Here is a 12,822-nt window from a genome sequence, read left to right as displayed (position 1 = left end):
CATCAGAACAAACAGCCGAATCAGATAACCATTCATGTCATGATAAAACAATGTTTTAGTCCCATCATTTTCAATAAGAGTGAGTGAGTGAGTTTAGTTTTACACCGCTTTTTAACAAGATACAATGGTCCTCAAAATAATTCTGGATACTTCCAAAAGAAAAGACTGCATCATGAAAACCTTTTAAAAGAGTGAGTAAGTATGGTTGTAAGCTGCTTATAGAAACATTCCATCAATATTCCATTAATATTTCATTAATGTTTCATTAATATTTCATTAATATCACCACAGGGTAGACGAGAAATGGTCGTCACATGTCCCTTTGTCAGAAATTTAACCCACTGGTTCTTACCGTATGATAAACCAATGTCTTTAACACAAGATGGTGTCCATCTGAATGAATATGCTCAGATTTTGGCAAAAAATGAACCATCGCTCACCGATAATTTATCTGGACTTTGGGGTAATGAACATGGTACCTATATACCTATATGTTCATTACACAACTGTACATAACAATGGAGCTTTATCAATGTCAACTATTGTATTATGAGGAACACAACACTTGGAAGTACAATGTATTATACTTTCTCCATCATGTTGTCCATCTCTTCTACGATGGCGTATAAAGACACCAATAAACAGAAAATGTTTCTAACATGATGCTCTAAAATTCCCTTTATTGCTGTGCACCACATTGAGATACAACAGGAATAGGCACATAGAACACACAGGTACCAATATCATATTTTCATCAAGCAACAGACGTTAAACCTTTACCCTACATAGAAAAGACTTGTATCAGACTTTTTAATAGCATATCAATACATCATAAAATTACAATGCCACCTGAATCAGGAATGAAGCCATGTTACAAAGGTCAAAATGTCTCCATCAGTAGATTCCATGTGATCTAGGAATCATGGAGGGCAAAGACTGCTGTCAGACATGAAACTGTGTATCTCCTTCCCAGATTTTCTAATCCAATTGGGTGTTGAGTTTTTAATTTGTATCCAGTCTAAGCAAGAAGGATGAGTTAAGGTGCTTGCTTAGTTTGAAGATATCGGAAGGTTGTTAAAAAGAAAGCTTAATTAGACTGATATCAAATTTATCATGAATGTGTCAATGCCCTTAATGAGATAAAGCGTTTATGGGCAAGTGTTATGTATTTGATTGGGATTCTGTTCTGCAGTAAAGCATCAATGGCTCTTGAGTTTGTCATGGCAATCACAGTGTCATGGCAATCACAGTGTCATGGTAGTCACAGTGTCATGGTGATCATTCATTTAGAAATCAATATCTGATGAAAACTAAATGACAATTTCAGGCACTACACTATTCTGTTAGTTCATTCCTGACACAATACATTTTCTGCAATGTTGATAAGCACACTTTGGATATCATCTGATGCTCTGCTAGCAGCCTGTAGGTATGTAGGGGATTATCAGAAACTAACAGCATGCTTCTTGTGGAATGCTTTGAAAGGTATTAATTTTTCAATCCATGAGGGACCATCAGTGCTCCCTGAGAAAACAAGGTCATATTGACATCAGTAAGCTGGAGTGTGGCTCAGTTTTAGTCATTGAACAACAGCTTCATCATCAGTTGGTACAGCTTTCATTCAATCTAAACAAATACTTTTCTATCTATATCTATACTAATTTATATATTTATATACCAATATATTTTCCCCTCTATACTGATGACACAAACTATGTTTCAAGCTGCATGTGCTCTCCAAAAGAAGCCATCTACACAAATTTCTGAAACATCCTCAAATAAAGGCAAATAGGTGAGTATTTCTAAGGCCGCTTTTAGCAGTATTCCAGCAATATCATGACAGGGGACATGAGAACAGGGGTTCACAAATTGTACCCAAGGGGGTATCAAATCCAGGCCTTCAGCTTGAGGAGCAGACGCTTAAAGTCAAAACCATCATTATTCACTTGTGACTGACTTTGAGGTAGCAGCTCAACAAGCCATGAACACAGTAGTGGTGGCAGTCTTTCAAGACATTCTGTATTTGTTTGCATATTACCTTTCTTCTGACGTCTGGCAGGAGGAACCACAGAGGGAATACAATGGGTGCCAGGAAAACATAGGTGCAACGTTTTCGACAGGTGTCTGGCCAGCTAAGGTCAAGTGGCTCCTCTTCCTCCTCCCATCCTGGGGTCTGCAAGAACAAATAACTCTGATTCAGGATAATGTACAAGGGAAGTAACTCTAACTGAGGACAATATACAGGGGAGAAAACTCTGTGATGGGAATTTAATCCTGTATTTATGATGCATAGTAACATAGAGGTAATGCAAAGAGCAAAGAAAGATATGATTTAATATTCAGAGTGAGTGAGTGAGTGATTGAGTGAGTGAGTGAGTGAAGTTTTAAACCAGTTTTAGCAATATTTGACCAAAACCATGATGTGGAACAAAAGAAACATGCTTCACACATGACTAGCAAATTCTGCAATCACTTGGCTACCTACCCCACAACTTCTCTGACATTAATACAGGGAGAACAGGATTTATTATCAGAACATTTTTTTTTGTTCTCAGCATAATCCTGCATTTCCAATACTTTTGAAACATTAGATATTCCTAAAATTCCAGCCACATCCTTGGGTGATTATGCATGATATTTTAGGTAAGAGAAAGGTATCTCACCTCTGATTTTGAATCATTGCTACTCTGGGCTTCGTCATCGCCTTCTTGTTTTCCATCTACAGCAACGTTGACATCTCGCCGGGTCACTTTACCATTCTGATCTGGTTCCTGCTCAACTATTGTTAAGGCAGTTTCTTGACTCACAGAAGGACTGCCTTTTCTCAGTGACCCTGTAGAATCATAAGCAGGTGACACCTTGCCGTTAGAGATGACATTAACTTGCATATTGTTGTCTTGGTCCACATTGCCATTCTGCTTGGCACCATCTTTGGAATCCATATTAATCATAAGCTGTAGGCTAGCCATTGCATGGAGAGCTACTGCCTTGTCTTGAACTTTCTCTGTAAAACAAATGTAAATATGGTGTCATAACTTGGAAAACAAATCTGAAATCAAAAAGAATGCTCATCACTTAATGATCCTATCCAGCTATAACTAATGCTTGACAGTTAATCATTCCTTCACAGTTTGATAGCAATCATTCAGCTTTGCCACACATTCTGAACACATACTTCTATCACACATTTATACCAATTGATTAGCTCTTCCACCACATGTGGTGTCTACATCACGTGCTTGTCACTGTCTGTAAGAAAGCATCTAAATTGTGACTAGGTTTTTGAAGGCGTTACTCTCAGGGTTGAGAGTACAACATTATCTAGCAAAACATTGGCCTGGTCTAATTAAAATCGTGTCTGGCCAGTGCTACTGGCTACATAGATATTCAATGAACACTGTTTCAGATCCCTGTGTTGTCTATTTTCCTTTTTAAAATCTCGCACAGCATCATCTATTGTAATGAGCATTAGAGAGACTGTTATTAAGCTTAACTCTAAAAAGACTAATGATAAACATTCTGAAAAATCAAAAGTTAAGGTACAGTTTTCATAATGGACAAAAGAAAAACATTATCACATAGTCTTGTGTTTACTATAGCTTGTTCTGCTTATACATTTGCACTATATACCTGCTGATAACAAAAATAACCTTGCTTTGTCAACAACATTAAGTTGAATAATTAATTTCTATTGCCATATTTCTGTTTTGGTACTTCTTTTCTAGAAACATTCCATAGCTCTATGAGAGAGAAAAAAGAATATATTCTTAACATTAGCCTGCAGAAAAAAATGTAAAAGAAAATAATGTTTTAATGGGGATTTATGGATATCAGCTTTTATATTATATGAAATGCACGACATTCTGGACTGTATTCTTAGTAATGAATACACTCCAGAGCCTTGAAATTTCATCAGATCATCCATATTTTTTTCTCTAAATGCCTTTCAAACACTTTAAATTCATTTTATAACCTATACATATTTAGTACATGAGAAGTGTTTGTTCATTACAAAATATGATAAGTTTGATATTGTCGAACCATTACTTTTAATGATGAATATCCTGACCCGGGAACCTACGGGGTAGAATAGGCCTGCAGCAACCATGCTTGCCATAAGAGGTGACTCTGCTTGTCACAAGAGGTGACGGGTGGTCGGGTGGTCAGGCTTGCTGACTTGTTTGGCACATGTCAGCATTTCTAAATTGTGCAGATTGATGCTCATGCTGTTGATCACTGGATTGATCACTACAGAACACCGCCATATAGTTGAAATATTGCTGATTGTAGCATAAAACTAAACTTACTCACTCAATGATAAATTTTCTTTAAATTTTTTTCTGTATCAAAGCAAAAACTTCCCTGTCATACTTAACTCAAACCTGAATCTCATCCTCTTGAATATTGAGATAACCATCCTAATGATAAAGAGATTATGGGAGTTTTTCTATCTTTCATAAAAAATAACGACCTCGCTGCTGACGTTATCTACTCCTAATTACAGGTATGGAAGATGTTGTGGTGATTGGCAGCTTCAACACTGCAGTAAATCGGCAAGCCCGTCCTTGCCTTTCCGCTAATAATTGCTATTCTCTTGTCATACATTAGAGCACATTCTCAGCATCAAGGTTCTTAGCCCCATGTTCATCAGTGCAGCTTAGTGTACGTGATGACGTCTCCAGATTGCAATTTCAGATGTGTCATCATAGATTTCCAGCAGAAAACATATCTTGATTATACACTTTGTTGCCTGTGCTTGCTCAAAATCTATCAGTTAAGGGATCAAAGAGTCAAGGCCTCTGTGGAGTTTTCAAAAACCTTTATCGCAGACATGGGGACAATTCAGTATTTAAAGCATCGGGATGAAAATTGATATCCAGTTGAATTCCCTAGTTGGAAGTCCAGCATATTTTCTTTTGCTTTGTGTCTATGATGGCATATGATGGAAAGGTGTGATTTGGGGTAATATAATGAAATTAATGAGAGACATTGGTTTAACTGAATCTGTGGTATTTGGAAGAGAGCTATTGTGAGGGATGCCTGTATAGAGACATGATGGCTTCATCCCCATCCTGAGTGTATCTACCTTCATCCTGAGTGCATCTACCTTCATCCTGAGTGCATCTACCTTCAGCCTCAGTGTATCTACCTTCATCCTGAGTGCATCTACCTTCAGCCTCAGTGTATCTACCTTCATCCTGAGTGCATCTACCTTCAGCCTCAGTGTATCTACCTTCATCCTGAGTGCATATACCTTCATCCTCAGTGTGTCTACCATCATCCTGAGTGCATCTACCTTCATCCTGAATCTCAGTGTATCTACCTTCATCCTGAGTGCATCTATCTCTCACAGGTGTGAGACAGCAAAGTTGATAATGAGAACCCCCGCAAATTAACCAGTATATTAAAGAGCCATTTCATGACGAACTAAAGCTTTAAATGTATTTAATGGTGCATGATGCTGTGTGATGCTCTGTTGGGGTGAGTTTATGGACAATTTCCAATCAGGACAATTCCCCACTTGGACAATTTCCCATCAGGACAATTGCCCCCATGACATTTCCCCACACCTATTTTGTGACCAGTGGGGCAATTGGTGATTAGAAAAAACTCAAAGAGAAAAAAGTCATTTAGTCCTTAGGTTAAAATGTGGTTCAGAAAATCTGAATCAGAAAATGTAGTGGTATTGATGATAATATTGCTATGACGTGTTAAAGAAGCATATTATCATTCTATGTATGTTTAGTTAACAGGACAATTTTGTTCATGACAAACTATTATGTGGAAATAATCAATTTGATGATGTTTAACCATCATTTTTAAGGATGAAATTTCTTTAACCCTTTTTCTCTATCAAAGCAAAAACTTCCCTGTCATACTTAACTCAAACCTGAATCTCATTCTCTTGAATATTGAGATAACCATCCTAATGATAAAGAGATTATGGGAGTTCTTTTTATTTATTTCCATCTTTCAACCTCGCTGCTGACGTTATCTACTCCTAATTACAGGTACGGAAGATGTTGTGGTGATTGGCAGTCTCAACACTGCAGTAAATCGGCAAGCCTGTCCTTGCCTTTCCGCTAATAATTGCTATTCTCTTGGCATGACTTTATTTTCACTGTTTTCATAAAACTGGGCAATTCCCCACAGCTGTCACAAACAATAAACAAATACAGGCTGAGATTGTATCTATACACATATTTTATTAAAATAGTTAAGTAGTTATATGAACTAGGTGGCAAAAGAAAGTACAGCTTGACAAATGTTGGTTTCCTGAAAAAATCTGAAAGATGAACGATTCATGGTGAACAGAAATGTCGAAAATGTCGAAAATGTCTTGACTCTTCATAATAAAGAAGTTGTCATCCATAAAATCTCTTTTGTCTTTATGTGTATCACGTCTAAATGCCCTTCAAAGACTCCCTAAATTCCCATTGTAATTTTATAAATCCCCTGAACACAACCACATGTTCAAGCTGAAGATCGTTTCGGTATCTACAAACATATTGCCAAGACTGCGTGAGGTGCCTTCAGTTTGATCATTTATCCGATATTCAAATTTAGTTCAAATCATTTATGTGAAATCATAGGTTTCTACCTTTTATGAGCAAGGCAGAAAAATATCTCCCGTTCACTACTTTGTGTGATATATTTTTTCTGTTTATGTTAATGTAAACAAATCAATTGCATTGTGACCTATTTGATCTTATTATGGGAATCTGGGGAGGTGATTGAGCTTGTAAACAGTACAGTATGTTTCCATGCTGGTAGATCTATCTGGACATTCGCAGAAGCAAATATTCAGCAGCTAATCTTCAGCAAATCTCAGCAAAATTTATCTGTACACCATCCTAAAATGACTCTGAATATATGGAAATATATTTTTTCAATCATCCTTTCCAATTTACTTTTCTGTGTGTACTTTGTTGTGGAACCCTAATTCATAAACATCCACAATACTGGACTTCATGAACTGCCAGCGTTTATATTCAGATATATAACACCACCATAACACAAAGAAGATCCAAGATACACTCTGCACCTGTACACTGACCCATCTTCCAGAAATAGGAAAATCTCTGAACAGAGGGTCCACAGTTACTAAAAACATTAACTAGGTTTCTTAAGAGATAATAATAATAATGCACATATAAGGTGCAATATATCAAAAGTTCAAAGCATTTTGTCAATACAATTATATATGGACATCATTGCTTCCTAAACAATGATACTAGTAATCTTTATTTTAATACGTCTGAGACCATATCCCTGGAGGACATCATACAAAATCTGATCATTTTCCTTTTCTGGAATACTTACTAGTGTCGTCAAAAATATATTATAGTTGTTTCAATATGAGGTAAAGGTCATGTCAAAACTTTAGGAAACACACATGAAAATGTCCTAAAGCATTCCCACTCTGCAAACCAGTGTACAATTTATTATGAAGCTAATTTTCCAAATAACCATCAACAAACCTTGAACAATTTGTCAAGAACAACATCTTAATAAACAACACTTTGGCTCAGTTAAGAAACATTGGTAACCTCCCCCAAAACTGGAGATTTCCATGAAGTATTACATCAAATCTGGGTCATATTCATTCCAGTCACATGAAAAGTCAACTGAGATTTTGTCAGTTATTCTGTTCCAAGAGTAAATAACGCCTGACCAGGGTGAGGCCAAAATGTAGTATTTGCCTCTTTGTTTCAAACTCTCGAGATGTTCATATAACTTTTATATGAGCTAGGATATGAGTGATCACTTTCAGAATAATCTTATTAGTGAATATATTATTTTAAAAACAATATCTTCAGCAGGAGCCAAGAAACTAAGTTAGTGCCAAGTTATTGCTCTGCCATGATATGTCATTAGTGTTTGAGTGTCAGGTTTGTTTTCTAACCACATGAATCTAATGTGTCAGTCAGTTAGGTATAATTATTCATAATTGATTATATTATTATTTATTTTATGTCCTTTCTATGTTAACTAAAGGATGCAAGATTCTAAAAAGATATCTTGCTATCATTTCCAGTGAAATAATTATAGTGACAGTTTTAATGACTGTGTTATTCCTAAAGTGTACCAGTGTACCTCTCCTGCATGTAAAAAATTATGTTGTAACAAAATTAAAAACAAATGATATTCACTTATTCTTCTCGCACAGTTTTCGTCTCAATCCACATCTCTTTATGGAAATTCTGAAATATTTAAGGAATGGTTTTATAGACACTCACTGGAAAATGCTTTTCAGATTTTGGATATTACGTGGTAGGCATATGCTGATGCTGTAACTTTGAATAAAAAATATTACTCCTCAAATATTTTACACTACTAACAAAGACTGTACTGCACAGTAGCCCTTCAGATTGTGCTCCTGAAACTTGACAACATCATAAAATGTTTGATCAAAGGCAACAATATCCATCATATTGTTCTTTAATGCAAAAAGTTTTGCTATTTTGGTCATCCCTAATTGAAAGCAGATCGCTGGCAGTTTTGTTTACATTGTATCATGGCCTTTTCATTTCAGCTTTATGGTCTACCAACTCAATGCCCAATATTGACTAAAACGTTGAGCAAAAACAATTTTTTTTAGTTACAAAAATCGTCCATGTCTGTAACACTTGCAAAGTCTTAAACTGCTAGTTTTCGTCATCTAATTGGTAATCATTTTACACATGTGTGACAGTGTGGAAATTCATGCAAATTTTCAACTCCGAGTAGACGTAGGTTTCGAGAAAGATGGTGTCGACAACTGACTGACCATGAGGCCGATCGCATTCCTTGATCCACCTCAAAATTTTTGTCTAGTTCATCAAAATGGTTTTTTTAAGGTACTCATCAAATCGCAGCAATGTATAATAGATATTGGGAGTGTGAATGGCATAAATTGAAGCACATCGCTTTGCAGGCATCGTTTGACCCCAGAAATAAATCTGACAAATCCACAATTCACACCCGGCCTGCTGATTGGCCAAATTGCCAATTTTGACTGACAGACTGGATCGGTCTATTGACAATTATATCCCTGACAGCTGACCTGCATCACCCAATTTAACCAGTATCCCTGACAACTGTTTGGCATTAAAGCATCCATTGACAGTTGAACATGAAGCCAGCTTGCCTCAGAACACAACCAGCATCTAGCCATAAGCAATGGACTTTCATTGATCATTGTGATCTCTAAGTTGAAACTTTCACACAAGTATAATCCATACCAATACCTAATGTACTTTCAACCTTGACATGTTCAATATAACCTTTCATAACATGGGGCCTGAGGCGTTCATACAGCGAGTAGGCGTCTGGGGTAAGATCAATTCTCCATCCATTACATTTGTACAGTTGCATGTAAATGTAGGCGGCTGCTGAGACAGCTTTATCAACATGGCAGGCATTTATACAGAAATCATGGCCACCCTCCTAGTCTGTAGACAAGTCTTTTTCATTTGGAAACTTCATGTTTCATGTTAGATGAATATTGTTAAATTTATAATGTTAACATCAAATCTCAATTTTGACTGATTTTGGGGTCTCTGGTAATTAATGACAAGAAACAAATTAATAATTATCAACTCTTAAACAAATCACTTCTCATATTAAGTTTCCTTCACTCAAGTGAACAAGGAATTGTATTGATGACCGAGCTATTGATGCTGTGCAGTTGTTCATAGTTCGACGGTATCATATTTCAATGTCAAGTCAAAATTGCTGATATTGATATGAAAATTGTCAATAATGTCTACAGACAATTAATTCAGAATTACATTATTCTCATAACCCATCCAATGTGGACCTTGTATGAACAAACATGAGTATATCAAAGCAGAATAAGTGATTTTAATAATCAGAGAGGCGGTGGGGTAGCACAGTTTGATTAGAGACATGGGTACATTATGTGCGAAGTCCATTTGTGGTGTCGGCCACCGCCACCATGATATTGCCCTGGTATATTGCTAGAAGCGTCACTCACTCACTCACTCACTCACTCACTCACTCACTCACTCACTCACTCACTCACTCACTCACTCACTCACTCACTCACTCACTCACTCATAATCTGCGGCAAGAATTTATTTTTTGTAAAACAAATGTTCATATATTAAATGAATGAAAGCCTTACCTGGACCAAGAGGGTCAATTGTATGGATCATCAGTTGCAGGACTCCATGCCGGAACCGACTGCTCCCTCCATGAAGAATCGGCAAACTGCATCGACGCTCACCTTTCTGTGACACACATAAAATAATCTCAGAGTGAGGTTGGAAGTTGGGTTTAATCTTATGTATCACTTTCTACCTGGATAGGTTTCATCCCAAGCAAAAGATTTAAAACATAGATGACAATAAGATATTATCAGAACGACATAGATTCATCAATAAGCTGCTAACATTATGCACATTTTTATCAAACCATATTCTTGCATGATTTAAAAGTGCACTATAACTTAACAAGATGGAGAAAGTGATATATGTTAATAAATGACCCTATGACAATTCACTAGCTAGTTGGGCCAGTGACTGTGCTGGAGATTTACTGGCCTGACTGGATTTTTACAAGCCACAAGCTTGGAGGTTAGTGGCTATTTAGCACACCAATTCACATAAACATAGTCTTGACTTATGTATTTGATGCTTTGGGATATTCTGACAGAGGCTGAAAGATCTAACAAAGGACAACTCCATGATATCGCAGAGTAACAGATGATTGCATGTTTCACCAAAGGCCTGTAGGGCAGTGGTCATTTTGATATTTCAAAAATGCAAACCAACAAAGCTGTGACCCTGGACATATAATATAAGCCAAATATATAAAACACTGATGACATTCTGTCATGCAGAAGATCTGATAATTTCTAGTGGATAGACAAATACTGATGACAGAATTTCAGTTTGAAATGACTGTGTCCAAAGGAGCAGCCACTCTAATTTTTACTATTATAGTGAGGACAATTGCCAAGCAGAATTTTACTTAATTTTATTTGAAAAATGAAAGCAGGATGTCAATAAAGAGAACTTTAGATGATGAAAAGTCAATATTCTTACGTTGAGCAACTTTTAACCATGAAGTAATTTTGACTTTGATGAAATCTTGACTTTGATGAAATCTTGGCTTTCATGAACACTCAATATGCACTGATTAGGAAAAATATCAATCTTGAAAACTTGACAAGTTAAGACATAAGTTACTAACGTAACTGAGACTATTGAAAGCACATAGAAAGCTTAAGATTAAAGTGCTGAAAAGCTCAAGTGCTTAAAAATCAATTTGTATGAGCTTGGGTGCTCCTGTCTAGAATATACGTAAATACATATACTGTTTCATGTTTTGGATGGCAACTGTCCTAGGTGGCAATTCTCCTAAGTAGCAATTGTCCTAGACCCACGTCGAGAGAGCTACCAGATAATATGGATAGTAACAGTGATGGAGAGATGGGCAATAGTTATTTTTTGACACTGTGAGGTTGACCTCAGAAACTAACATCTTATTAATTAATTCAAACATTTTGTGTAAACATATTTGCAAAATAATAAGGCCAAGTTAACGCATATACCAGTCAACAGTTTCAATGAGAGAGCTACCAGACAACATGGATAGTAACAGTGATGGAGAGATGGGCAATAGTTATTTTTTGACACTGTGAGGTTGACCTCAGAAACTAATATCTTATTAATTAATTCAAACATTTTGTGTAAACATATTTGCAAAATAATAAGGCCAAGTTAACGCATATACCAGTCAACAGTTTCAATGAGAGAGCTACCAGACAACATGGATAGTAACAGTGATGAAGAGATGGGCAATAGTTATTTTTTGACACTGTGAGGTTGACCTCAGAAACTAACATCTTATTAATTAATTCAAACATTTTGTGTAAACATATTTGCAAAATAATAAGGCCAAGTTAACGCATATACCAGTCAACAGTTTCAATGAGAGAGCTACCAGACAACATGGATAGTAACAGTGATGGAGAGATGGGCAATAGTTATTTTTTGACACTGTGAGGTTGACCTCAGAAACTAATATCTTATTAATTAATTCAAACATTTTGTGTAAACATATTTGCAAAATAATAAGGCCAAGTTAACGCATATACCAGTCAACAGTTTCAATGAGAGAGCTACCAGACAACATGGATAGTAACAGTGATGAAGAGATGGGCAATAGTTATTTTTTGACACTGTGAGGTTGACCTCAGAAACTAACATCTTATTAATTAATTCAAACATTTTGTGTAAACATATTTGCAAAATAATAAGGCCAAGTTAACGCATATACCAGTCAACAGTTTCAATGAGAGAGCTACCAGACAACATGGATAGTAACAGTGATGGAGAGATGGGCAATAGTTATTTTTTGACACTGTGAGGTTGACCTCAGAAACTAACATCTTATTAATTAATTCAAACATTTTGTGTAAACATATTTGCAAAATAATAAGGCCAAGTTAACGCATATACCAGTCAACAGTTTCAATGAGATGATGACAGTAAGTTATCTTTTTTCCCCAGTATTTTTATTCAAGTCAATAGGTACATTCATACTAAAAAGAGATCATACAAGATTCTACATGTTGATATGTCGTGGTACAACAGTCGGTGCTGTAAGTAATAGCCACTGTTTGCTCATAGGTTCATTTGGTTGTTTTTTCATTGCAGTAACATATCTCTCAAGGTGGCAATGAAGTATGAATATTCACACATTAGTTGCACAGAGATCATACATAAAACAAAATTGTACATGTTGATAATTCACAACACATTGATCCAAACTGTCATTAATGGTAGCCGAATGTTCATAAGTTCATTCATT

The 12,822-nt window shown here is 36.1% G+C and overlaps 1 protein-coding gene and 1 long non-coding RNA gene across 2 annotated transcripts in view; both read right to left on the bottom strand.

Moving 5' to 3' along the window:
* The window catches only part of LOC137278448 (uncharacterized), a 106,045-nt gene that overhangs the window by 20,750 nt on the left and 72,473 nt on the right, over positions 1-12,822 (bottom strand). The gene's annotated exons all lie outside the window — the stretch shown is intronic.
* Positions 1-12,822, bottom strand: part of LOC137278447 (sodium/potassium/calcium exchanger 1-like) — a 35,970-nt gene that overhangs the window by 12,821 nt on the left and 10,327 nt on the right. Inside the window, exons 3-5 of the mRNA XM_067810777.1 lie at positions 10,130-10,235; positions 2,664-3,004; positions 2,039-2,173 (exon numbers count right to left, since the gene is read on the bottom strand). Of these exons, the coding sequence (XP_067666878.1) occupies positions 2,039-2,173; positions 2,664-3,004; positions 10,130-10,235 (582 nt within the window). The remainder of the gene's footprint in view (positions 1-2,038; positions 2,174-2,663; positions 3,005-10,129; positions 10,236-12,822) is intronic.

Source organism: Haliotis asinina, chromosome 3 (assembly GCF_037392515.1).
Source record: "Haliotis asinina isolate JCU_RB_2024 chromosome 3, JCU_Hal_asi_v2, whole genome shotgun sequence".
Taxonomy (NCBI): domain Eukaryota; kingdom Metazoa; phylum Mollusca; class Gastropoda; order Lepetellida; family Haliotidae; genus Haliotis; species Haliotis asinina.
Note: the sequence above shows the minus strand (reverse complement) of the source record. Positions and strands in the feature narration are given on the sequence as shown.